This window comes from Manis pentadactyla, chromosome 19 (assembly GCF_030020395.1).
Source record: "Manis pentadactyla isolate mManPen7 chromosome 19, mManPen7.hap1, whole genome shotgun sequence".
Taxonomy (NCBI): domain Eukaryota; kingdom Metazoa; phylum Chordata; class Mammalia; order Pholidota; family Manidae; genus Manis; species Manis pentadactyla.
The window spans coordinates 6,692,120-6,717,848 of NC_080037.1; the positions used below are offsets into that span (position 1 = coordinate 6,692,120).

At 44.2% G+C, this 25,729-nt stretch overlaps 2 protein-coding genes across 3 annotated transcripts in view; one reads left to right on the top strand and one right to left on the bottom strand.

Annotated features, from left to right (window-relative positions):
- Window positions 1-10,408, bottom strand: part of SDHC (succinate dehydrogenase complex subunit C) — a 30,003-nt gene extending 19,595 nt beyond the window's left edge. Inside the window, exons 1-3 of one of the 2 annotated variants that reach the window (XM_057495188.1) lie at window positions 10,315-10,408; window positions 4,309-4,365; window positions 2,373-2,474 (exon numbers count right to left, since the gene is read on the bottom strand). In XM_057495188.1, coding sequence (XP_057351171.1) covers window positions 2,373-2,474; window positions 4,309-4,365; window positions 10,315-10,334 — 179 coding nt within the window. In that variant the 5' untranslated portion in view covers window positions 10,335-10,408. The remainder of the gene's footprint in view (window positions 1-2,372; window positions 2,475-4,308; window positions 4,366-10,314) is intronic. The other variant, XM_036922812.2, reaches the window with a different exon arrangement.
- A 3,378-nt stretch (window positions 10,409-13,786) lies between these two features.
- On the top strand, window positions 13,787-18,758 carry MPZ (myelin protein zero). Its single transcript, XM_036922810.2, is given in 6 exon segments — window positions 13,787-13,943; window positions 16,240-16,406; window positions 16,659-16,872; window positions 17,106-17,241; window positions 17,360-17,420; window positions 17,550-18,758. Coding segments are annotated over 6 exon segments (936 nt in total). The 5' UTR covers window positions 13,787-13,876; the 3' UTR covers window positions 17,841-18,758.
- Window positions 18,759-25,729: the final 6,971 nt, after the last annotated feature.

A 25,729-nucleotide genomic window follows, 5' to 3' on the forward strand; every position in this document is an offset into this window, starting at 1 on the left:
TTCATTCTAATACTTGGTCTTTGACCCTGGCTCCTGACACACAATTCCTGAATGCCTGGGAATTTCCTAGGTGGTAAGAGTATCCTTTGTTGTAATGGGATGACCCTGGATAGAGGCTGGGCACCAAGACCAAGCCATGACAGAAGCCTGGAACTTTCAGCCCCACCCTGCCTTTTTTCAGGGAAGGGAGAGGGCCTAGAGATTGAACTAATGACTGATCATGCCTACTTGATGAAGCCTCAAAAAAATCCCCAAGGTGTGGGGCTCGAGGAGTTTCCAGGTTAGTAAATACATCCACGTGTCAGGGGTACCCAACTCCACGGAGACGGAAGCTCCTGTGTTGCGACTCCTCCAGACACAGAGGTGCCCAAAAGGGTGCCTGACTCTCTGTAATATCCTTTTGAAATGTAAAATGTAAACATCATTTGTAATATCCTTTAAAATGAACTAGTAAATGTAAGTAAATGTTTTCAAGTTCTGTGAACAATTCTAGCTAATTACAGAACCCAAAGAGGGGGGTCATGGGAACCCTTATTTATAGCTGGTCAGTCAGAAGTACAAGTGACAGCCTGGGACTTGGAACTGGCATTCGAAGTGAGGTACCGTTTTGTGGGACTAGGCCCCTAACCTGTGAAGCCTGCATTAACTCCATGTAGTAAGAGTTGTAGGACAGTCACAAAGCTGGAATACTAGTTGGTCTGAGAAAAACCTCTACACATTTGTTGTCAGAAGCACTGAGAGTAGAGAGGAAAGAGAACTGTTTTTCCTTTAGTTCATGTCATAGGAATAGAGAAGAAACGAGTTTTTCCTTTTAGGAATCCTTTAAGAATCCTTGGGTTTGCACTGATTAAAAAAAGCAATCTTTACCCTATAGTAATAAATAAATCTAGAAGGTAAGATGGAATTAGAAAAATCACAATTTGGCAACGATCATAGTAGTAACTGCTGCTGGTGGGTCAGAGTCTGATGAGAAATAGAATATTGACAGTCTCAAGAGTATCTTCCCAAATTAAGTATTAATTAGTAAACATAATATCTTTATTCATTAATTTTATAGACTGAGAAATCCAGCAGACATTCTGACGAGTGATGAACGTCTGTTTCACCAGTAATGGGATAAATCATTATCCTATGCCACCCCCAAGACAATGAACTGGGAAGAGCACAGCATCGCGTCAGAGGTACTCCTGCCAAAAACAGATACATCACAAGAAAATATCAGACAAACCCAAACTGAGGAACGTTCTACAACTGTCGAGGTCATAAAAGATAAGACTAAAATATTGTTCTACAGTGAAGGAAATTAAACAGACAACAAAATGCAATACATGGTCCTGGGTTGGATCCTGGACACCTACAGGACATTACTGGGACAACTGGCCAAAACTGAATGGGATCAGATGGTAACACTGGATTAACGTTACTTTTCGATTATGATGGTTGTACTATGGAGAGTGTACTTGAATTTAGGAAACACAACACACCCAAGTATTAAGGGATTGTGGTAAGCAGAATAATGACCTCACTAAAGATATCCACATTCTAATCCCTGGAAACTGTGAGTATTTTGCCTTACATGGCAAAGGGGAATTAAGGTTGCACATGAAGTTAAGGTTGCTAATAAGCCCACCTTAAGATAAGGAGACTACCCTGGACTTCCTGGATGGGCCCAATGTAATCACAAGGGTTCTTAGAGCAGAAGAGCCTGGCATAAGGGAGGCAGAGGAGAAACGTGACAATGGAAGCAGGGCCAAAGTGATAGGGTGGAAGAACTCGACCCATCATTGCTGATTTTGAAGATGGAGGAAGGAGGCCACTAACCAAGAAATTCAAAGTAGCTTCTAGAAGAAGGAAAAGGCAAGGGAACAGATACTCCTGTTAGAGCCTCCAGAAGAGAATGAAGCCTGGCCAACACCTTGCCTCTAACCCAGTGATACATGAGTCAGACTTCTGACCTATACAACTTTAAGATACTAAATATCTTCTTTTAAGCCCTTAAGTTTATGAAAACTTGTTACGGCAGCAATAGAAAACTAATACAAAACCAATGAAGCATCATCATCTCTGTACTTTTTCTTAAATCATTCAAACATGTTAAGTTGGGTATCTGTATGAAGACATATAGAACTGTGTATTATTTCTGCAAACATTTATGTAAATATGAAATCGTTTCAAAAATTTTTTTTAGTTAATAGGAGTTAATTTTGACTTACCAGAATTTTCAAAACGGTAGTTTTGAAGGACAGATTACCCTTTTAAGGCAAGAAGACAGAATTTAGTTGTCTTCTTATAAAAAAGAACTGAGGGAGGTAATCAAGGAGGCCATGCGCCAACCTCCAGAGCTTTTATCCACCACTTCTAGATTTCCTTACCTGTAGATAGTGATATGGGGAGACAAAGGGCGGTTGGAACCAGTATTCTTACTCCAGAACCTCTCCATCTCTTCTTTTGCTGTAGTTCCCAAAGGAACAGCACTAAAATAAACCAGACAGTTTAAAAATGACTAACAGTAAACAAGGTTTAAATTTTTACATAAAAAGTTAAAATTTTTAAAAAGTAAGCTGGCCTGAATGAACTCACTATATTCAGAGAACATGTTCATACACTCACCTTTCTGCAAAGTCTGACTCAGTTATTAATAACCTCAAACCCCAGTGAGGTCACAGCAGAGGTAACTTCTTACCAAACCCCCCAACACATAGGAGTCCAGCAATGGAAGTTCAGTTCCTCTCTTATTGGGCAGCAGGGCACATAAAATATTTCAAAACCACTTACAGAAATGGATGACCCTTTTCCTAGGCCAAGGTGCTATCTCTATTTCAGACATTACTACCTGCTCCCATCTGGCTCTTCAAGACTCCCTTTCAGGTTCTCAAAAATCAAGAACTGGATTCAGCTTAGTACCTCTGAATGGTTTCTTGGTTTTCTCTATCACCGGGCTAGGTTGAAGCCAATGGTTAAACAGCTATATTCAACAACTTACTATGTGTCCATACTAAACTGAGTTCATCCCCTTCAAGAAAGTATCTCCCCATGGATTACTTACTAATTATAAAAGGAAAAAAGTAACTTTATAGTGGAAAAAACCTAACAGACATTTTCTTATTCAAATGATCAAGTTAAAGTCACTGATAATGGGACAAATGGCATCATATACCCCCTGATATGATGTAGTAAAGATACAGCATCACTATGTATTACTCCTGCCAAAATGGATAATGGGCATCTAATCATTAGGAAACAATCATACAAACCCAACTTGAGAGACACTCTACAAAACTGGCTTGTATTCTTCAAAAACGTCACTGTCATAAAAAACAAAGGAAGGCTAAGAAACAATTCCAGACTAAAGAATACTAAAGAACTATAACAACAGAATACAATATGTGAGCCTAATTAGATACTTGATGGGGGACAAATACACTCTATTTCTACAAAGTACATCATTTGGAACAAATGGAAAATCTGAAAATAGACTGTATATTGGATAAGAGTACATTAATGTTAAATTTCTTGAATTTGGTAACTACATTTATATAATTATGCTGTTATTGAAGATGACATTCTTGTTTTTAGGAGAACTATTTAGAAGTAAAGTATCATGATGTCTGAAACTTAATCTCAAAGAATTCAGAGGAAATAATAACAACTAAATATCTATCTATCTATCAGGCTAAATCACTCTAAAATGTCAATATGAGACTAGTTTTGACCTACAAAAACAACAATTTCATACAGCACAACCTAAAATATATGGAGTGATAAGAAAACAGGAAAATGTTAACAAGTGATAAATCTAGGTGAAAGGTATACAGAAATTCATTGTTCTACTCTCCCAACTTCTCTGAAAGTACAAAATATTTCCAAAATTAAAATTAAAAAAATAAAGGCAACTGTTGAAGTCAATAGGCTAGGACTGAATACAGCAGGAAGAAATATACTTCAAGACTAAGTCCTGAGAGCTGTCCAAATTAAAAGTTACAAGGAAAAAAAAAAAACTTCAAGGAAGAAAAAGATTAAACAGAAAGGACAGAAGAAAATTAGGTATCAAGAAAGGAATCAGAAATTGGAGAAAATCAATGAAGTTAAATATGACAGAAAAGCTGAAAGGCCAAAGAAATACTCTTATCCTTCCTTCTACTATGAGACGAGAAAAATAGTGACCACAATCACTGACATTTCAGCCAACTGTCTGCAACTACCTGCTTTCACACATACCTCCCAAATCTTATTCAGTAGCCTACTACTTTTCCCTGAGGAAAAAAAAAGAGTCAAATCATAATAATCTCCACAGATTTAGAAACTTACTTTCTGATACAGAGCTGAGGACTAAGGTGGGCTTGGAGGCAATGGCGGCCAACATGTCTGCAAGACAAGAGAAGAGTAAATACACATTTGGAGATGAACTTCAGTTCATGGACTTCTATATTTTTGCACTGTATTAGACTTCGGGGTAGAGGGGAGAATTAAGAATAAGATGAAAACAATGACAGCATCAGTGTCCTTGAGATTATTTTCCAGTTGGAAAGCTACAACCCCAAATACCTTGAGAATGATCAAATGTTACCTACAAATGCAAAATAAAGTTTTAGCTGAACACAAATAACAGGAAGTAAAACAATAATCAAAACTGGTAATGTTCAACAGAGAAATACACAAAGTGAATTTTTTTTTTCACCATTATTATGAAGTTTATTACTGCACCTTCAATGCTGGGGATACAAAGTTTAGTAAAACTCTCTCCTGTCTTTGTAAAATTGAGCCCAGTGGAGGGGGTGGTGTACAAAAAATCTTTACACTTATTCAACACAAAGTGAATTTTTAAAGCAAGGTCTTAAAGATAATGATTAAAACATGGGAGTAAAACAAAAGCAGAGTCCGTCACTGCAACACCAAGTACATAGCTTAGCTGTAGCCAGGCATTCTAGCTAAAGGGAATTTTTTTTTATTAAGGTATCATTGATATACACTCTTATGAAGGTTTCACAAGAAAAACAATGTGGTTATTACATTCACCCTTATTATGGAGTCCCCCCCCATACCCAATTGCAGTCACTGTCCATCAGCATAGTAAGACACCACAGAGTACCTATTTGTCTTCTCTGAGCTACGGTCTTCCCCATGACCCCACACACACCATATGCACCAATCATGATACCCCACAATCCCCTTCTCCCTCCCTCCCTACCAGCCCTCCCCAACCCCTCCCCTTTGGTAACCACTAGTCCCTTCTTGGGTTCTGTGATGATTCTGCTGCTGTTTTGTTCCTTCAGTTTTGCTTAGTTGTTATATTCCACAAATGAGGGAAATCATTTGGTATTTGTCTTTCTCTGCCTGACTTATTTCACTGAGCATAATACCCTCTAGCTCCATCCATGTTGTTGCAAATGGTAGGATTTGTTTCTTTCTTATGGCTGAATAGTATTTCATTGTGTATATGTACCACATCTTCTTTATCCATTCATCTAGTGATGGACACTTAGGTTGCTTCCATATCTTGGCTACTGTAAATAGTGCTGCGATAAACAAAGGGGTTAAAGAGAATTTAACTGCTCCAGAATTATGTTCACACAGTATTACGAAAAACAGATGACCACTATCTCCTTTACTCACATTATCATATCAAATCTTTCCAAAAGTACTTAAGAAAGTTATCAGAATGAAGCTCTGGGACTAATATTAGAAATCCATTGATTCTACAAAAGTTGATTGTGTATCCACTACGTACAAGACACTGTGGGGATAAGATCTCACTAAGATCCAACGATCTTCTAAAAAAGCTGATGATGTTCCTCACGCCATTGATTATTAGATGCATAAACATTTCAAGAACCTTATGCTTCACACCAGCATTCTACAAGAGCCCACTATTAGAAGGAAAAAATCATCCAAGCAACACTTCCTTCAGCTCTCCCCTCTTTCCAGCTTTACAGGCAAGGGTGAATACAGACATTGTGTACCCAAGCTCCCAGAAAGAAAGAAGTGGGAACAAATCTCGTTAAATCAATTGAAGTAATTGTGACTCTGAAGTCGCAGGGCACACATTCCTCACACCAGGCTAGGTCCAGTCACTCAGCTACCCAGCAAGAGTTTGCAGATGTGGGTTGGAATCTACTGTGCTCTCTGTCTAGTGCTATTGTTTCCCAGACAAATACCAATACGAACTTCCCACAGGCCCTAACAGAAACGAGTTGCACAAACTCTATAATCTTATTTGAAATAATTAGTCCCCCAAGCTTTACCCACAGTAAGCTTCAAGACCCCCAGTGGATGCCTGAAACTGTGGCTAATACTCAATCCTATACACATTATGTTTTATCCTATACTTTCATAACTATGATAAGGTTTAATTTCCAATTTAACACAGTAAGAGATTAATATCTAGTATAAGCATAATTATAACAATATACTGTTACAAAAGTTGTGTGTAAGTGGTGTCTCTCTCTCTCAAAATATCTTATGGTACTATACTTACCCTTGTTCTTCTTGTGATGATGTGAGATGATAAAATGCCTACATGATGAGATGAAGCGATATGATTATCATAGGCATCGTGACACAGAGTTAGGCTACTATTGACCTGATAGTACATGAGGAGGAGGATCATCTGCCTTGGAATCATAGTTGATCATGTGTAACTGAAACCTCAGAAAGCAAAACCACAGATAAGAGGGAACTTCTATATGAAAAAAGCAGATCTCTATCTTTGCCTTTCATGTGAAACCCACAACTCTGAAAGATTTCTTTTTCCACCCAGGAATAGTGCTTTATATGCTAAAGCTAGAAAGTAATAGTACTTTCCTTATTCTTAATTAATAAGCCAGGACTTATCATTTCCAGTTAGTGTTCTGAATACATTAGACATGTCTCCAAAAAAATTGTAACCATTTTTGAAACTCTTCTCTGGATTGGGGCAACACCAGTAATGCAGAAACACTGGACAAAGTAAAAGAGCCAGACTCGAGTTCTTGATCTGCACAACTTGCATAACTTCAGCGAGTCACTGGGCTTCAGCTTTTTCTTCTATAAAGTGGGATTGGTAATATCTACCTTATTGGTTGCTGGGAGAATTACATGATAAAATGGACCCAAAAAAGGTACAGGAAAGCAATCTCTAAACAGCAATATGCCACATACATGTATAGTATTACTAATATTTTGTTGGTCTCCCCAAGGTTTTTAGAATTTACATCACATTCTTCTTTAAACCCTCAGAGGTGATAAAAATGTTCATTTGCTAAAAATGGATATGACTTTGGGGAAAAAAAAATTATTCAAAGCCAAGTCTATATGATCAAACTGAATAAAACCATTTTTGGTCCAAAACAAGATAACACTGTAATTTAATAAGTTTCTCTTACATGAATGACCTCTGAATTTGATCTGATGGTATGCCAAAAAGTTTCATAAATGTCTGGGGTAAGAGTAACACTAAAATAGATGTATCCTTGAAGGACATAATGAAGAGCAATCCTGTCTATATAGAAGTTCTGGTTAATGGGTATTAGCACCAAACTAACTCTCAACCTGAAATGTAAGTCATCCTTGCTTTCTTTCCTCTCACCCTTCCCTGATATATATGCAATGTTACCACCTTACCACAATATGATCACTACCAGCTAGGACACTTCGGTCCATTTTGCCTGTGTCCTCTTCATTTCTCAGTAGAACTACTACAGAGCTCCTGAACTCTCTCTCCCTAGCACCAATCTCTTCCCTATCATTCAATATCACCAGAGCTAACTTTATGAAATAAAGCTGATTTCATTGCTTTTCTGCCTAAAAGTCTCTTAACAGTTCCCCCCTGCTTATAGAACGATTTCATACTGTAGCCAAACACAGCTCTTTTTCACATGGCCCAATCCAACTCTCTGGACCTATTCTCCCACAAATTCCCTTCCGCCCCTATACTTCTACCACACCGGTGTTACATTGCCCCCAAACAGAGCAAGTCTGCTTAGGGCCACATGCCTTTGCTCATCCTATTCTGACTGGAACCTCCCTCACAGCCTGATAAACTCATCCTTCAAAACTCAACTACTCCTGGATGGCGACTTCACCATTTCTGTAGCCTTACTTGCTGCCCCCACCATGCTCCCACACCACTTATTCCTATCTCTATACCAACATTTATCATGTTGCTTAATAATTCACCTATTTATTTATCTCCTCTGCTAGACTCTTGAGCTCCTCAAGGACAGGACAGGAATACTTTGCATCCACAGCACCTATAATAATGTCTGACAGAAAGAAGAGGCTCAAAAGAAATGGTTTGTGATGAGTATGCTTACCTTCAAAAGCAGTCTCATGAATTTAGAATTAAACCTTATCTTTACAGGTGTTTCACATGTAGCATTTAATATGATGAGCCGTGTTCATATGGTTACGACTCCAGGTGATTTTGCACTTGAGCAGCATGAACGTTATTAGAGAGAAGCCTAGCTGTTCTTAGCGTAGCTCTCTACCCGTCTTGGCTTTGCTAAGGCATTCCTTGACTGAGTGCCAAATGGAGTTTGCATTACTCAGCTGGTTACTCATCCTTGGCTAGTCTGACTGTTTAGGAAGTACACAAAATAGAGAGATATAGAGCACTATGCAAAAGCCATGACATACAGTGCTCTGATAACTAATAATTTTTAATAAGCCATGCATTAAAAATGTTTAACCAGTATTTCTCGTAAGTAGGTCCAGCTTATTGCTATTCTCATTCACAAATGAGGAAAACACAATCATGGAATCAATGACCTTCACTGATCCAAAGTAGAATCGGTGATGTTCCTAAAACTAGAAACCAGCTCCTAGACTTTCTTAGAAGGCATTTTACTTTGAGGTTATATCAGTACATTATAAACAGTTCCAAATCCCTCTAGAGAAATGGAATTGGACCCAGAACTTCAATCATGGGAAAAAAAGTGTTTTTAATTCTCTATTTCTTATCCCTTTAAAAAAGCCCTTGTGAGAAACTGAAAGGTGCCCTTCCCATGAGACCTTTGATTACCACTAATGAGAAAGAAGTCTCTTCCTTGGCACTGAACTCCAGTGATGACAGTCCTATACAACTCCAAATGACACTGTCTGGACATACTTAATGAGTATAGTGATCCTTCTAAACACTCCTCCTCAAACTCCTACAACAAACTGTTTAGAACCAGTATGATTCTTTCAAGCTACATGTTAATTCTACCAAAAGCCCGACATTTACCAAAATATGATATGCCAAAGAATTCAAAAATATCCAATTACAGTCAAACTACCTGGAATAAAGGAAGCAGTTCTGGCAAGACTGGCCCTGGCACATCTTACAGAAAAAAAGGTACATTTGGAAAATAAGAGGATTAGGGTAACCCATTCCTGATCTCAACTCCAAGAGAAAAACTACAGTCTATTTTTATACTGGGTGACTAGAGGGGAAAGAGAAATGGGAAGACACTTGGGGGAAATCAGGAATTAAATCTCAACAACATTAAAACTAACTTTCCATAGCAAATAGTTTCCAAAACTAGAGCTGGCACTAAACAAACTATGCTGGGATTTGTTCCAGCAGTGTCTAAAGTCATTCAAGTCCCTGGGGCTAGAACGGCTCTGAGTAGAGGCGGCGGCCTGTACAGTGGAAGTTCAGATTGGAAGAAAATCCAGGGTATTTCTCCAAACAGCAAACTCTTATTGTGGAGGAAAACTGGGACATTCAGCCCCGTCCCCCAAATAAAAACGTAAGCTAAAACTGAATTCCCCGGGCTGCTCCGGGACAGCTAAGCAACCGCTACGGGCGCTACTGCTAATCGCCAGCCAGTACCGGTCCAGGCCTCCTGCGCCCTCTGCCTGGGGTTCGTTAGGTACGTGGACAATGCCCGCTCACTGAAAGCAACTAGGAACTGCAGGAGTTAGACGCAAAGACAAAGTACACCAACGTCTCTCTTCCCGAGGCCCAGTCCTTAAATAAGATCTCGAAACTGTAGGGCCCGTGGGCCACTGACCTCAAAGTTAGAACTGTTTATTTTTTCGGAGCTTGGCTTTGAGTGTGGCCCAAAGAAAAACCTGGGGAAGAATGATTAGAGGTGAAGAAGTAGAAAGGGCCAGGGCTGCGCGACCCCTCGGGACGGAGTGAGGAAGCGGTAACCGGCCAGTAGCTCCCAACTCTCGGGGCGGCTGGGGGAGGGGAGGGAGAGGGCCATGGGGTCCCCAAGGCGCAGCCGCCACGCACGGGTCCTTTCCCGGCCCAGGCACAGGGCAAACAGCTGCCGGCAGGCCGAGAGAGGCCAGGGCAAGCATCCCAAGGGTCGCGGGGACCGGCCCCCAGCCCCATACTAAAGTCACCTCAACAACAGCGCAGCCATCTTGGTTTCCGGCCTGGACGGAAGTGACGTCAAACGGCTCCACCACCTCTGGGCGGGGACGTCGGGGAGGGGGAGGGGCGTACTTGAGGTCACCGTCACGTGACGACGCGGGGCTGTTTAAAAGGATCGGGAGCGCCGTCGGCTCAGCCGTGGTCACACTCTTTGGTTGGTTGGTTTTCGTCTCCGCCGTCCTCCCTCCTCTGCTTCGACCAGAATTTGCTAGGGTTTCGGCAGAAATGCCGCTGGCTCACACTCTGCAGTCGACATTTCACCTGCGAACTGTTCGTTCTGTTTTGCACTACTGAAAGCTGACTTGCCCAGATTCTTGGGGACTCTTCAGTCTGGCCTCATCCGCCTCCCTCCCAAGTGGGACTAAAAACGTCTCGGTAGGCCGGTTATGAGACACTGCGAAAAAGATAGTTTGGGCTCTCGCCCTTCTAATGTGAAGCTTCGCCAGTACAGAGATTCACAAGTTGAGACCGAAGTTGGGGAGTGTGAGAATGGGCCTTGGGAGAGAGACCCTCGCAATCGAGAGATCATCATTCGCAAGGATGCGGAGCCTCCTCCAACCACCTCGATTAGCTTTATGCGCCACAATTCCTAGGCTTGCGCTGCCGCTAGACGCCCACCAGCCACAGACAGCAGTTCCTTGTTCTTGCTTCAGAGCAGTGTGGGTGGCACCCACTGCCAGAAGAACCTGGGGTGGGGGTGAAGGAGAAACTCACTTTAATTTATATATGTATATAAACAGTTTTGAGAAACCCAAGCACAGCAAATAATTGCATTTACGACTTAAGGGAGAAAAAGATAACTGAGAAAGGGACAGAAGAATACAAAAGTGCTTGAGTCTCTTTTGGGGTGGGGAAGAGTGAAGGAGACAGCCTAGAGCACCTCCTATTCTACAGTTAAACAATCAGCTACATTAATATTCAGATCTTATTTATATTTAGCACTCTTGCACTTTGCAGGATTTAATTAGCACAGATTCACTTATTTCTGTATCAAGAAAAGAGTATTTTGCATTCCTATAATGTTTAACAAAGAAAGCACTTTCATAGACGTTTGGACTGAAAGGAAGCTTAGAGGCTCTCCAACCCGATTTTCTATCCAGTGCAGGGATCCCTTCTGCAACATTGCTGACCACTGACCTTCAGGATTCTTCCCGGTACCTCAAAACCAAGATTCATTTAGAGAACAGTTTAATCATTAGAAAGTTGTCAAATTAAAATACAGTTTTCTGCTATTTTGCTTCTAGTCCTTGATTCTACTTTGACCGTCTGGAGCTTCACATTAACAAATCCAGTGACTGCCTCTTACACTTAGCTCTTTAAACAATTTCATTTTAACATATATGTATTGACTCTTGGGCAGAATATGTGAAAGTGCTTTAGGGGATTCAAAGACAGAAATGTAATTGTCCTCAAGAAGCTTGTAAGTCTCAACTTACACAACTTAGGTTATAAATAAATACAACAAAGAAAGAAGCAATCCCATGAAAGGGGTATAGGTAAAAGAAGCAGGTGGATGAAAGAAGAGATTACTTATAGCTGGAAAGGTGGGTTTAGGGAGGAATGTTGGCTATGACGTCCTGTAAACATATACTGATGATGATGATTTTGCCTGTAGAGTTTATGATCAAGTCCCATATTTAGAGCTCCACAACCCAAATCCAATACTTCTCACTGAATCCACCAAGACTCTGTGCGGTGTAAGGAGATGCCAGGAAGGTGCCAGGAGCCTGTGGCCTTACAAGTAAGGCTGCAATAGTCCCATAGCAGGAACAACAGTGGCGTCTTCCTCAAATTAACCTATAGAGTCCATAATTGATGGAAAGAAATCACACTGAGGTCCAAACCAAACTTTAAGTCAAGTCCCTCATCATCAGCACTTACCTTAAAAAGATGCAGGAGAAAGAAGCAGGGTTTAGTCAAGGCTTGAGATGAGAAAAAGGAAGGGGAAGAGAGAAGGGAAAACATTCTAGATGGTAGTGTGAGAGACTGAGCATAAGGCAAAATCATTTCAGATGATCCCAAGGAGGGAAACAAAGGAGGTAACCATCAGGAGAGCTCCAGTTTTTCTGGACAGATTTGTTTTAAAACTCAGCTCTGACCATATAGACACTCCCATCCCTAACCTCAAACACCACCCCAAAACCTTCAGGAAGTTCTTGACACACCAGATCAATGCCATCCTCTTTGTCACAAACTGATTTCACAAACTGACTTCAACTTACCTGTAGTTATTGTTTCCTACCATTCCTCTTCAAGATCCCCCAAATCAAGTCAAAGTAGAGGTCACCGGATCTGCCTTGTATATGTCCAGCACTTCACAAGCCTATCCAACACACACACACACACACACACACACACCCAATCACACTTTCTCACCTCTTTGTCTTTGCTTTTGCTGTTCTGTCTGCCTAGATACCCTCATTACCCATTCCTCCTCCTCAGGATGGCACATATCCCTCAAGGTTGTCTTCTAGACATGACTCCCCCTTTCTCTGAACTTCATTTATTAGATGAAATTTTTGTTTTTACTCTGTTACAGAACTCACTCAATCTTCCTGACGTTGCATTGCAGCTCATGTGCTGTCCTTGGTAGTCCCAGAATTCTGTTCATCTCTTTACTATAACAAGCATCACGGGTTATTATGTTGGGTTGTTGCTGGGTTTGTCCTCAGATCTTTCCTTCTCTGTTTCCCCAAACTGGATTTTGAACTCCTTGAAGGAAGGGTCTAATTTTTATTCCTTTTTCTATTGCTTGCATACCCACATTGTACATATAGATGGCACTCAATACAATTTTTTTGGCTTTTTCTAAATTGGGATGGACTTAAACAGCAGCAAGAGACATTGAAAGACTTCCTTACAAAAAAGGAAAAATCAGGGGACACTTCCCTAGACATTTTCCAATAGAGCAAAGCTTCTCTTGGGGATGAATCACCAAGGATGCAGGGAGATTAAAGGGAAAAAAAAAAAGATTCCCAAATGACCTGTTCATCTCAAGAAGCCTGTCACACAACCTGTGGTAGTCAAGGTAACAAGGTATGTCCTGTTTTCAAAGTTCTCTGGGGGAACCTGCCCTAGCTTCTGGGACTTTGGGGGAGCCACTCTCAGGCAGGACACTAGGGAGGAATCCCTTTTCATGGGCTTAAGATTCAGGGTCCTCTTGCCCATTTATTCTTCAGAGAAGTGTGTTTGTGTCCCTTTTTCTGTCCCCCTCCTTCACCCCTCCCCAACATTCCAGCCTAGTGCAGAAGGAGGCCAGCAGACACAAAGCCGGCTGTGTATGGGGTGGTATGTGTCCCCCCAACCCCCCACCCAGAAGACACAATGCCCCTTCTGCTCCCTGCGCTCTGCCTCCCTCCCCACCACCTCTCAAGTGCACATGCCAGGCTGCAATTGGTCACTGGCTCAGGAAAGCCCCCTCAGCCTGGGGCCCCGGGGGATTTTAAGCGGATTCCAGGAACCCCCGCTCAGTTCCTTGTCCCCCACTCTCCCAACCCCGCAGGCGCTCCGGGCCCTGCCCCTGCCACAGCTATGGCTCCAGGGGCTCCCTCGTCTGGTCCCAGTCCTATCCTGGCTGCGCTGCTCTTCTCCTCTTTGGGTAAGTGGAGCCGACCCAGTATGGGGGCCCTGGGGCTCAGGGTGTCTCGCAGCAAGCTTCCCACTGCCTTTGCTACGCTCCCCACTGCAGTTAGAGGAGGAGTGAGCAGTGGCAGGAAGATGAAATTATATTCAGAGGAAAAATATTTAGATATATATATATACAGTTTGGAGGGAGGCAGTAAAGGTGTTTATTTTGTGAAGGGAAAAGAGAGTACAGAGCTGGACCCAGGCTGGACCCAGTCACAGATGCCCAGAGCGGTGGACAGGGCCAGGTAGGAGGCAGTGTGAGAGCACAGTAAGGATCAGACCCCTGGGCTCTTTCCCTACTCATCCCCTAGTAGTGCAGGAGGTACTTAACCTCAGCTTTCCTGTTGAGAAAAATCAGGGAATGTGATCTAAGGGAGGAGCCCAAGGTTTGTGGCCCCAGCTCTTCGGATGCTTTGTCTCTTGGTGCCTGAGTTTCTCTCTGTGGATCAATTGTCTATTATGTGTGTGAAAGGACTAGAAGGGAAGATGCTAGGATCTTGTCCATCTAAAGCTGTCTTCCTTCACAAGCTAACCCTCTTCCTTGCCCCATGACAGGTGCCGGGTGAGCAAGAGAAGGTCAAAGTAAGGTGATTTGAAAGGGTCTTTCCCTTCTCTGACCTGCCCTGAAGCCTAGCACAATGGTTGAGCGGTAGGCAAATGCGGGGGTGGGGGTGGGGGTGCTGGTCAGAACGTCCAAGGCTCTCTGCTGCCAGCTTCTTGAGTCCCAAACCCAGAACCTGGGCTCTTCTGGGCTGTACTGGACTATTCCAGGACACCCAGAGAAAATGTTAAGGATAAGGAGTTGGAGAAAGGGCAGGGTGAGTGAAATGGGCAGAGGGAATCTTGGAGTATGAGAGGGGGAGTTCTGTCCTGGCACCTACCCCGCTCAGAGAACCGTGGAGCAGAGCTGGAGAGCAGTGGTTGATATTAGAACCAGAGGAATAGACGTTAGATCCAGTGAATGACCTTCACTGTTACATGTGGGATTCCCAGGAAGCCTCTAAGGCCTCATGAGGTCCCGGGAGGCGAGCCACCGATACTGCACGCTGAGGTGGGAGATTCAGGACTGTGGAGCAGGAGGTAGGGGAGTGGGGGGTGGCAGAGCCCCCAAAGTGGTCAGACAATGGGTCTCTGTTTGTTTGGTTGCTTCTTCCCCTTCCCATAGAACAAAAGCGTCTACAGTTGCCCCCACCCAGAGTCAGCCCACACACATAATCTCCCTGGAATGACTTTTCTTGTGTGGGTGAGTCTTGGGAATGGCACTGGGTCAGAATGACCAAAAGGAGGGTGAGGAGGGTCAAACCACAAAGGGCTCACGTGCAGGGTCATCTGAGCTCTGGGTCTGGGGGTTCTCCTCTGCACCCAGCTTCCCCTGAGAGGAGTATGATGTCCTCTCTTCCCTGACCCCCACCACCACCCCAGCCAAGAACAAGTTATATGGCAACCAGGGATTCAGCAGTGAGGACAGTTGGGCCACAGAAGGAGACTTACATTCTCTAGTGGTCTTTTTTTTTTCTGAAAGAAATCTGAGTTTGGTGTGCAGTGAAATACCATGCAGTTGTCAACAATAAGACCAATCTGGAATCAATATGACTCAACATGAAAAGCTTCCCCATATACATGTATTCCCTTTTTATACATACATTCTTAAATGAAAAAAAAGCAGAATATAACACAATGCATGAAAAAGAAAAGAAAAGAAGACAGCTCCACAAAACACAACTATTTCACATAAATACATGTATATCTTAATGTGATACCTAGAAAAAGGTTGCACATTAAACTGGTAACAGTAGTTATATCTGGGAAGTGACTACAGGAAAGGAATTGGTTGGGGGAGGTGTCAAGAGAGACTAACTTAATTTCTGATGCTTGAACAGTTTAAAAGAATGCATTATGTATTACCTATATAATTTACAATAAATTAAAAAATTTTTTAAGCTTGCCTATAAGGGATAACTTAAGAGTTCAATACTAACCCAAAGGGAGAATGAGACTTGCAGACAGAATCCAATTTCTGGAAGTCCTCAAGAGAGCTCTGTAATTTCTGGTTTCCTTTCCTCCAATTGAACATGCTGAAGAGCTTGAACTGACACAGCATTCCCATTCATCTACTCAGTTCAGAGAGATGCAGCCCTCAGAATTTATCATTTCTGGCCCAGTCTTTGCTACAGCCTCTGACCTGGCCCTTGACTTCCCGTGGGTCTCACTTCCTCTGTCCCTTATTGGCTCCACCTGTGCATCTGATCCCCTTTTTATGCTTGCAGCACTCTCCCCCGCCCAGGCCATTGTGGTTTACACGGACAGGGAGGTCCACGGTGCTGTGGGCTCCAAGGTGACCCTGCACTGTTCCTTCTGGTCCAGCGAGTGGGTCTCAGATGACCTCTCCTTCACCTGGCGCTACCAACCTGAAGGCGGCCGTGATGCCACCTCGGTGAGTGTCTGGGGGAGTCCTGGGGCTGGATAACAGAAAGGGAGCTTCATAGAAGAGCAGAAAAGAGAGCCGGGGCTAAGGAAGGGGAATCTTTTATGAGGCATAATCCCAGCTTTGACAAGGAAGTGGCAATCTTTGTCACACTGCCTAGGGCCTCTCTCTATTGTCCTCCCTCCCTCAGAACTACCTCCTGCAGCCTAGGATCCTTTACTGCGAGGTTAGACCTCCATGCGCCTCCCTCATTCCTCGTAGATCTTCCACTATGCCAAGGGACAGCCCTACATCGATGAGGTGGGGACCTTCAAAGAGCGCATCCAGTGGGTAGGGGACCCGCACTGGAAGGATGGCTCCATTGTCATACACAACCTGGACTATAGTGACAACGGCACTTTCACATGTGATGTCAAAAACCCGCCAGACATAGTGGGCAAGACCTCGCAGGTTACGCTCTACGTCTTTGAAAAAGGTGTGAGAAGAGGCGGGACAGGGCTCTGGGAGGCGGCCCGCGGAGGCACCGGGGAGGCCTGAGGCTGGGGAAGACGCAGGTGGCCCGGCTGATGCCCTTCAGGTCGGGGAAGGTGGGCGGACAGCGGCTGCGGCTCGGGGTCCCTCGTCCCCATCCGCAGGGAGTAGGTGTGGGGCCCGGAACCAAGGCGCACGTGCCTGCTCAGCGCCTGCCTTCTCTCCCGCCCCTCCCAGTGCCCGCGCGGTACGGGGTGGTCCTGGGAGCCGTGATCGGGGGCGTCCTGGGGGCGGTGCTCCTCGTGCTGCTGCTCGTCTACCTGACACGGTACTGCTGGATGCGCCGGCAGGCGGCGCTGCAGAGGCGGCTCAGGTAAAGGGCCTGAGTGAGGGGCACGCTCAGCGTGCGCGGGCCGGAGGGGCGCGGCAGCTGCGTCCGCTCTGCGCGGGGCTGCGGCGGGGCCAAACCCACAGCACCGCTCTCCCCGCAGTGCCATGGAGAAGGGGAAATTGCACAAGGCTGGGAAGGACACGACGAAGCGCGGCCGGCAGGTTAGCGGGACCCGGGGCCTGGACAAGCTGGGGAGGAGAATCCTCCGGGCAGCACTGAGGGGAGGGACAGGGACAGTCAAGCCCCCCCCCCCCCCAGGCCGGTGACGGATGTGTGTACCCTTCCCGCAGACGCCAGTGCTGTACGCCATGCTGGACCACAGCAGAAGCACCAAAGCTGCCAGTGAGAAGAAGTCCAAGGGGCTGGGGGAGTCTCGCAAGGATAAGAAATAGCGGTTAGCGGGCCGGGCGGGGGATCGGGGGTCTCGGGCGGAGGTCTCCAAAGGCTCTCAGGTGGTGGTCATCGAGATGGAGCTACGACAGGATGAGCAGAGCTCGGAGCCCCGGCCTGCTGTCAAGTCCCCCAGCAGAACCAGCATCAAGAACGCCCTCAAGAACATGATCGGCCTGAACTCGGACTAGTGATCACCCGCCCCCAGGCCCTGCCAGAGCAGGGGGACCTAGGCTCCTCTTATCCCCCGTCTAGGTGCTTTCCTCCTTAGCTCCCCAGCCCTGCCCTGCCCCCACCTGCCTTCGAGATGTAAGTTTCATTCCAAATTCGTTCCCCAGGTACTTCAGATTCTCACCCCTTCATGCCCCTCCCCTCCCCTCCCCTTCACTGGCCCCAAGGACTGTGTGTTTGGTGCCTGACCCTCCGGCACCGAGAAGAAAGGGACCTTGACACTGCGTGCCTCAACTCCAGGCCACCTGGCACCCCCATCCCCTGCACCACCTTAGCCAGGCCCTCTGGCTCTTTCTTCTCTGACCTTCCCCCACTCCATCAGGTGGCCCACTTCCATACTGTCCGCCCAGCTAACACCCAAATCATCCAGATCGCACTCTCCTTCAGGGTTTATTTAGGTTGTTAGTTATTTTTATTTTTTAATCCATTCTTTTTTGTTCGTTTACCTGTGCCCATGCTCTGCCTCCCCAACCACGACTGAGTACCGATGACGTCATGTGGTCTTTGCGCTCCCCCCACAATCCCGATTTAATCCTTAATGGAGAGCCAGCCCAAGCCCCGGATTCTCAAACCTCAGCCTCAAGACTGGTGCCCCCTGACCACTTTGGAGCACTGTTCTGGGACTCAAGGTCATGGGGAAAGGAGAGGGAGAGAGATCTTCACAGGTCAGGGAGTTGAGGAGGGGGCAAATGAGCCTTAAGAAATGGCTTTTAAACAACCAAAGAGAAAGCAAGAAAAACAAATGGGAAGTGGAATGGTAAGGGAAGAGGCTGTTCTCCCAGACACGGGAGATTCTTAAGATTTTTCTACATTCTGTATATTTCTTCTCAAACCCTCAAATGTCCTTAAATGTTTAATAAACACTGACATTTCCAGAAGCTGCTGCCTCCAATTTCCTCATTCTTGTGGGAATAATCCCTGTGCCTTATCCCATCTGAAAGGAAGGAGCAACACACAGCAGCAATTCACCGGAGAATTCCGCTTTATTAGGGAAAGGTGCTGGGTTATATAGGAAGGGGCATGGGGTGATTGTGGTGTCACTTCTACGGGGCTGGTGGCTATTGGCTAGGGGCTGGGATTAGGGGGGCGAGGGGTGATTGGGCTTCAGGTGGCGCCAGCGGGAACCGAGGACCCGGAAGAGAAGCAGGAAGTTCGCCATCTTATGGGTGGGGGCCCTTCACTATCTACAACCTCCCACCTTCTCCTCTCTTCCTCTTCCTCCTCAATTGGTTTCAGAAGTTAAGAATTTGGTTTCACGGTACAGGCTTACATAGTACAGTGGAAAGAATTCTTAAGTAGTCTCACAGGTCAGATTCATACATTCAACAACTATCCAGTGAGTTTATATTATGGGTTAAACTGGGTGTCAGGTTGTGCATACGCAGACTCCCTCTTCACCAAGGAGTTCTTAAATCTGAATTCCTAAAACGTCTCAGTCACTAACTAGCTGTGTGACCCAGGGCTAGTTATCTGACGTTGATAAGCCTTTTTATACATTTGTGAACAACTGAGATGATACCTACCCTGCTTAATTTCCAGGATTTTTGTGAGAATCAAATGAGATCCTGTGTATGGAAACTTCTGTAAACTATAGACTGATAGACAACTAAGCTATTAAGGATCAGTCCTTTAAAGATGTTTGTAGATCTTGCCTAAAGGATTATACTTTACAAACAAGCATGAATCCCATTCACCCCTACAAACACATGCATACACAACTTTGTTTTGTTAGCATGCTATTTTAGGTATACTATTAATACCTCATTAGCTTGTTTGTCATTATGCTAATTTAGGGACACCATTAATATTCTGGAATCCTTCAATGATTGTGGAAAAACATAGATGTGTCATTTTCCCTGGGGAGGTCACTAATGGCAAAAAATAAGACTCCCACAAGTCATTTCTTCACCTTAAGAGCTTAAAGAAAGGATTTTAACACCGGCTTTGCCAAAACCCAGAGTGCTTCATTTACTTCAAAAGGTGTCTTCTTTTCCTTTTAAAAGAAAACCGAAATTCATTTTAATATAAAAGCTAATGGATTTAATTGGATAAATGCAGATTAAAACTACAATGAGATACCACTTGACACCCATTAGGATAGCTATCAGAAAATAGCAAGTGTTGGCAAGGATATGGAGAAATTGGAGCCCTTGTGCACTGTTGTAAAATGGTACAGCCCCTGTGGAAAACAGTATGGAGGTTCCTCAAAAAATTAAATACATACTTACCATATGACCCAGCAGTTCCACATCTAAGTATTTCAGTTCAAAAGAATTGAAAGCAGGGACTGGAACAGATATTTGTACACCCATGTTCAGAGCAGCTTTAGTCACAATAGCTAAAACATGGAAGCAACCAAATGTCCACAGACAGGTGACTGGATAAGGAAAATATAGTATATACACACAACGGAATATTATTCAGCCACAAAAAGTAAGGAAATTCTCACATGCTACGACATGAATGACCTTGAGGCTATTATGCTAAGTAAGCCAGACATAAAAAGACAAATACTGTATGATTCCACTTATATGAGGTACTTAGAGTAGTCGCACAGAGACCAAAAGCAGAACAGTGGTTGCCAGGGGCTGTGGGAAAGGGCAAATGGGGAGTTATTGTTTAATAGATATAGAATTTCAGTTTTACAAGATGAAGAGTTATGGAGATGGATAATGGTGATGGTTGCACAACATTATGAATGTAATTAATTCCTCTGAACTGTGTTCTTAAAAATGCTCCATATGGTAAATTTTATGTTAAGTGTATTTTACCACAAGAAAAAAAAAAGGAAAAGGAAAGCCGATAGAGTCTACATGGCTTTTGTAGGGTTGGAGAAGAAGCTTAGTCACAACTCAAAGAAGTTGAGAATATCTAAGCTAAAAGTTCCATATCAGAGGATCAGAATACTGAGTCCAGAACTATGCAAATAACTGTGAGAACATATTATAACCTTCCAGCTCAGTGGATTATTTAATAAAAGATAAACATAAAAAAAAATACAGGTATCAGGAGGAAATAAAAATATTTCCTTTCCAAATGGGGAGGCCTTTAAGCAAGGCAAGAAGCTCAAAAATTTTAATGAAAGTACATAGTACATAAAAGCTTGAACCTTTTGAATGGCAGAGAATATTAAACATGAACAAAAAGACAATTGGTAATCGTGGAGAACAACACAAATGAAATATATTCTTCTTCTACATAACATAGTCTAATATCTCCCATATTTTCATCTCCAGCTACTGCCTCACTTCTCTGCTTCTCTCCATAGCAGAACTTCTTGAAACAAGTCTAGAATACTACCTCCAGTACCTCACATTCTCTTTTAAGCCACTCTCCTCATCACTCCACTGAAGCTGCTCCTGTCAAAGAATATTAACGATGTCCACTTTCCCAGATTCAATGGTTCCTTTTCAGAACCTCATCCTCTCAGCAGCATTCAGCATTATTGGGCACTTCCTCTACCTACCAACACTTTATCCCTTGGCTCCTGTGAAATACACTCTCCTGGTTTTTCTCCTACCTATTTGAGAAATGTATGAATTAATTTTTAAGTAGAGATTGAAACAACCTGGAAGACATCCTCTGTTTGTCCCACGCCACCTGTGTTTGTTTATTCAAATTAAAGCTGCATTTGACTATCCCAGGGCAACAATCATCTTGAACTGCATATGGTTTCCCCACTTCCAGAAGGGACCTACATTCTCACTACTCTCATTTTGTTGGAGAAGGGAGGGGATGGTCAGACTACGCACAGAGAGCTTTCCACAGTTCCTCAAATAGGGCCAACACTCACCGTGCTTAGCTGTTTTCGTTACTTCTCATTCAGTCATAGTCTCACTAAATATTCTGTTATCTGAAAACTCAGTTATAAAGTTAACTTTCAACGGCTCACTTCATAATGTAAAAATGCAAAGAGATGACTAAAACAGTTAAGTTAGATAAACACATATCTAAACAAGTGAATAGAAAATATGCCAAGTTACTACAGTCCTTGTTTCTGTAACTGGTCCAGAGTCGTAACTGATGTTTATGAACTGCTGCCACCACTCCATCCACAGTTCCCTGTCCTCAGCCAGAACCTCCGATGTTCAGGGCTCTGTACCTGGTAGACTGAGCCTAATTTCCATTACTAATGTAAGGTCTGAGCTCTCAACTGCCCGGAAGTTTTTTTCCATTAACATTTATTACTATGCATGGAAATACTAAGTGGTGCCCTAGAGAATCCCCTGGGTTCCAGGAATAGTTCTCCTCGCTCCCATTGTGTAGCAGGAACCCGATTTCCCATAGGTAGTCAGGATTGATCACCCAGCCAGCTGAGTAATCTTTTTTCTTTTTTTTGCTCCTTGGTTCAGTGGTATTTAGAGCTCAAAATGACTAGGTGGCAGTCTCATCCCCCAAATCTCATCTTCCAAGGAACCATTGTTTTCACTGGTAAAAAGCAGTCTCTCCCTCTGGGGACTAAGTCCCCAAACCAGCAGCTCTCAAAGTTACTGGGAAAAACAAAAATTCTGAGTGGTAATTAGGTGTAACAGTGAATGAGCCATTCCCCACTTCCACCCTGACTCCTAGACTCATATATTCTGGCTAGGGGGGAGACATCACCATACAGTGGTCTTCGATGCAAAGTATATATTGTATCTGGTAAGACTGAACTCCGTTCTTTCAGTATTGTATCCTAACTGTTACTGTGAGTCTTCAGTAAGCCATTCCACCTTTCAAATGGGCACCTGCTTCCGGGTGATGGGGTGTGTGGTAAAACCACTTAATCCCATGACCACAAGCCCATTACTGCACTACCTTTGCTATGAAATAAGTTCCTTCATTAGACACAGTGCTATGGGAAATGCCACAACTATGGATAAGGCATTCTGTGAATCTACCAAAGGTGGTGCCAGCAGAAGCACTCTGAGCACAGAAGGCAAATCCATGTCCCAAATATGTCTATTTCAGTGAGGACAACTCCATGCCTCCTCCATGAAGAAGGAGGTCCAGTGTAATTAACCTGCCATCAAATGCCTGGCTGGCTCCCCCGGGAATAGGTGTTGGTCTCTGCTGCTCACTTCTTAGGCACTCAGCGGTAGCATTAACCAGGTCAGCCTCATAAGGAGAGTTCTGTGTTGTTGAGTTCATGCACAGCTTCCATGCCTGCCAACGTGGTTGCTAGTGAGCAAGCACTGGGGTGGACAGGGAAAGGGCCTTTGATGGGCATTCACACAGGCCGAGTCCCCTCTCAGGGTTCCATTCACGCATCTCTGCCCCAGACTTCCTTGTCACCAATCTTCCGATCCTGTTCTTTCCAAGGCTCTGATCATCTAGAGGTGGCCTCTCTGGCAAACCATTAGCGACTGCTCTTGAATGCGTGTGGCTCTGTACCTCCGGCCATCCCTCACTCCAGACATGGTGGACAACCAAATGTAGCGCTCAAAGATCTGCCCACCGAGATTAAGCTTTTTCCTCCACCAAGAGAATTTTTCTCTACCATTGTCCTCCAGGGGCACCCCTGAGTGGGATTATAATGCTGTGGCTCTTCACTTTTGGGTGGCACCAGCCTATGGTGCAGACTCGTCTACAGACCAAGCCGAGGGGTCTTTTTTCTTCAGTCAGCTGGTCAAAGGACGATCCCAGAGGCCACAGTCAGGCTTGGAGGGGGCAGAAGCAATGCACCAGGAGCACTGTCACAGGAGCCTGGGCCATCTGCCCAATACAGATTATCTTCCGGACCTGCTCAAGTATGGTTTCTATCTCCCGTTTCCATTTGTTGACAGATTGTTGCTCTGTACACACAATCTTATGGCTAAGTAGGTTAAACAACACCCAGTTCATGAGGGGAAGCTCGTGTCCCACAGTTACCTGATATCCTCTAATCATTTTCTGCTTGATTCACCCAAGGGAGCCGAATGTACCATCCTGACCTGAGTCAGGGTCACATATCAAACGCAGTTGATTTCTGGGTGAAGGAGATCAACAGGGGAGCTTCAGGGGAGAATAAAACATGAGCTGTGGAGTCAGGAAGGACTGAGCTTTAAAGGAGTTATTTAGCCCCTCTGAACCCCTCCGAATTTATAAAATAGGTGTGATAATATATAACTGTTCATGAGAATCAAGGTGTGACACTGTAATTTATAATAAGAAATATATATTTGGTCTTCACCCTGTATCTGGTACAAAGTTCTTAAAGCCCTCGGGATTTTTCTAAGTGATGACAGTGATAGAGGTTTATTTGGTTAGGTGGCCAAAGCGATCATTTGGAAAGCCCCTAATAACCTAAGGATGGGGGCTGGATGACAGGAGGACGGGTCATGTGATTAGAGGGTTGGAATTTCAGTCCCATCCCCACCCCAGCCCCCCAACCTCCACGGGAGGGGAGAGGAGCTAGAGGTTGAATCAATCACCAAAGGCCAGTGAGTTACTCAATCGCGACTATGTAATGAAGCCTCCATAAATCCTGAAAGGACAGGGTCTGGAGAGCCTCTGTGTTGGTGACCACGTGAGATCTGGGGAGAGCGACACACCCACAGGGCACTGAAGCTCCACGCCCTTTCCCCATTCCTTGCCTTCTGCATCTCTTCCATCTGCCTGTTCCAGAGTTACATACTTTTAGAACAAACTGGTAATCTAGTAAATAAACTGCTTCTCTGAGTTCCGTGAGCCATTCCAGCCAATTAATTGAACTCAAGGAGGGTTTGTTGGGACCTACGATCTATAGCAGATTGGTCAGGAGCACAGGTGACCACTCGGACTTTCAACTGGCGTTTGAAGTTTGGGGGTGTCTTGTAGCACTGAACCCTTAAGGGATCTGAAGCTACCTCCAGGTAGTGTCAGAACTGAGTTGAATTGTAGGACACCCAGCTGGTGCTGGAGAATTGCCTGGTGGTATGGGAAAACCAAACACACACTCGCAGGAAGTGGGAGCAGAACATTTACAAGAGAAATACGGAATGTCAAATGATTAGACTAGTATTAGAATAAACAGAGTCATTGCCCATGAGTATGCCTGATTCCGAGTAGCCTTCAATAACAGCTTCCTTCCTTGGAAAGTGCTTTGGCGTCATCTAGAAGATTTCAAGTCAGATTTTTCTTTCTGGTCCTGAAGCCTTCCTAATACTAACCATGTAACTTAACATCTACTTCCTGGTGCATTTAAAAGGAGAAATTGAGAATATATGTAGACTGTGTCACCAGGTACATGGCATAGATTAGAAGTCAAATCCATGCTAGTTCCAGTCCCCTACCTCCCTTTTCCTCCTCTATTCAGTTGAAGGAAGTGGGGAAAATTCACCCCAACACACATGCAGGGAGGAGGGCCTAACTCACTGCCACTGGTCCAGATCTCAGTCTGTCACTGTCTGCCTCACAATTCAGACACCATCACAACCCAGATGTGATCCTTTCGTCCTGTGAAGGCTTTCCTTTCTAGGCATTAAATGGGGCTCCCAGCTGAGCTCCCACTATTTATCGCGCAGTCCCTGAGTGTCCTGCCCATGGTAAAGACTTAGAGCTTGGCAGGAAGGTTTGGGGGTCTCATTTTGAGAGAGAAGGGGTGGAAGCAGGAAAATGACAGACTCCTGAATCTTCAGGCTAGTGCTGGGCCTGGTGTTACAAAAGCTTAAGGCAGTAGTTCTCAACCCCCTCAGATCCAGTGGCCCTTTGACTATCCTGAAATGAAATTCATATGTAATATCAACTGCATACATAGTTTCAAAAAGTAAATAGTCTACATTATGAAGTGAGATAAAAAATCCTAATTACTTTATAGTAAAATGTAAGTATTTTACCATGTGATGTGACTATGCTGGAAGCATATAATGCAGCAGAGACTTGAACCTACAGAGGAGCACTGTGAATGCAC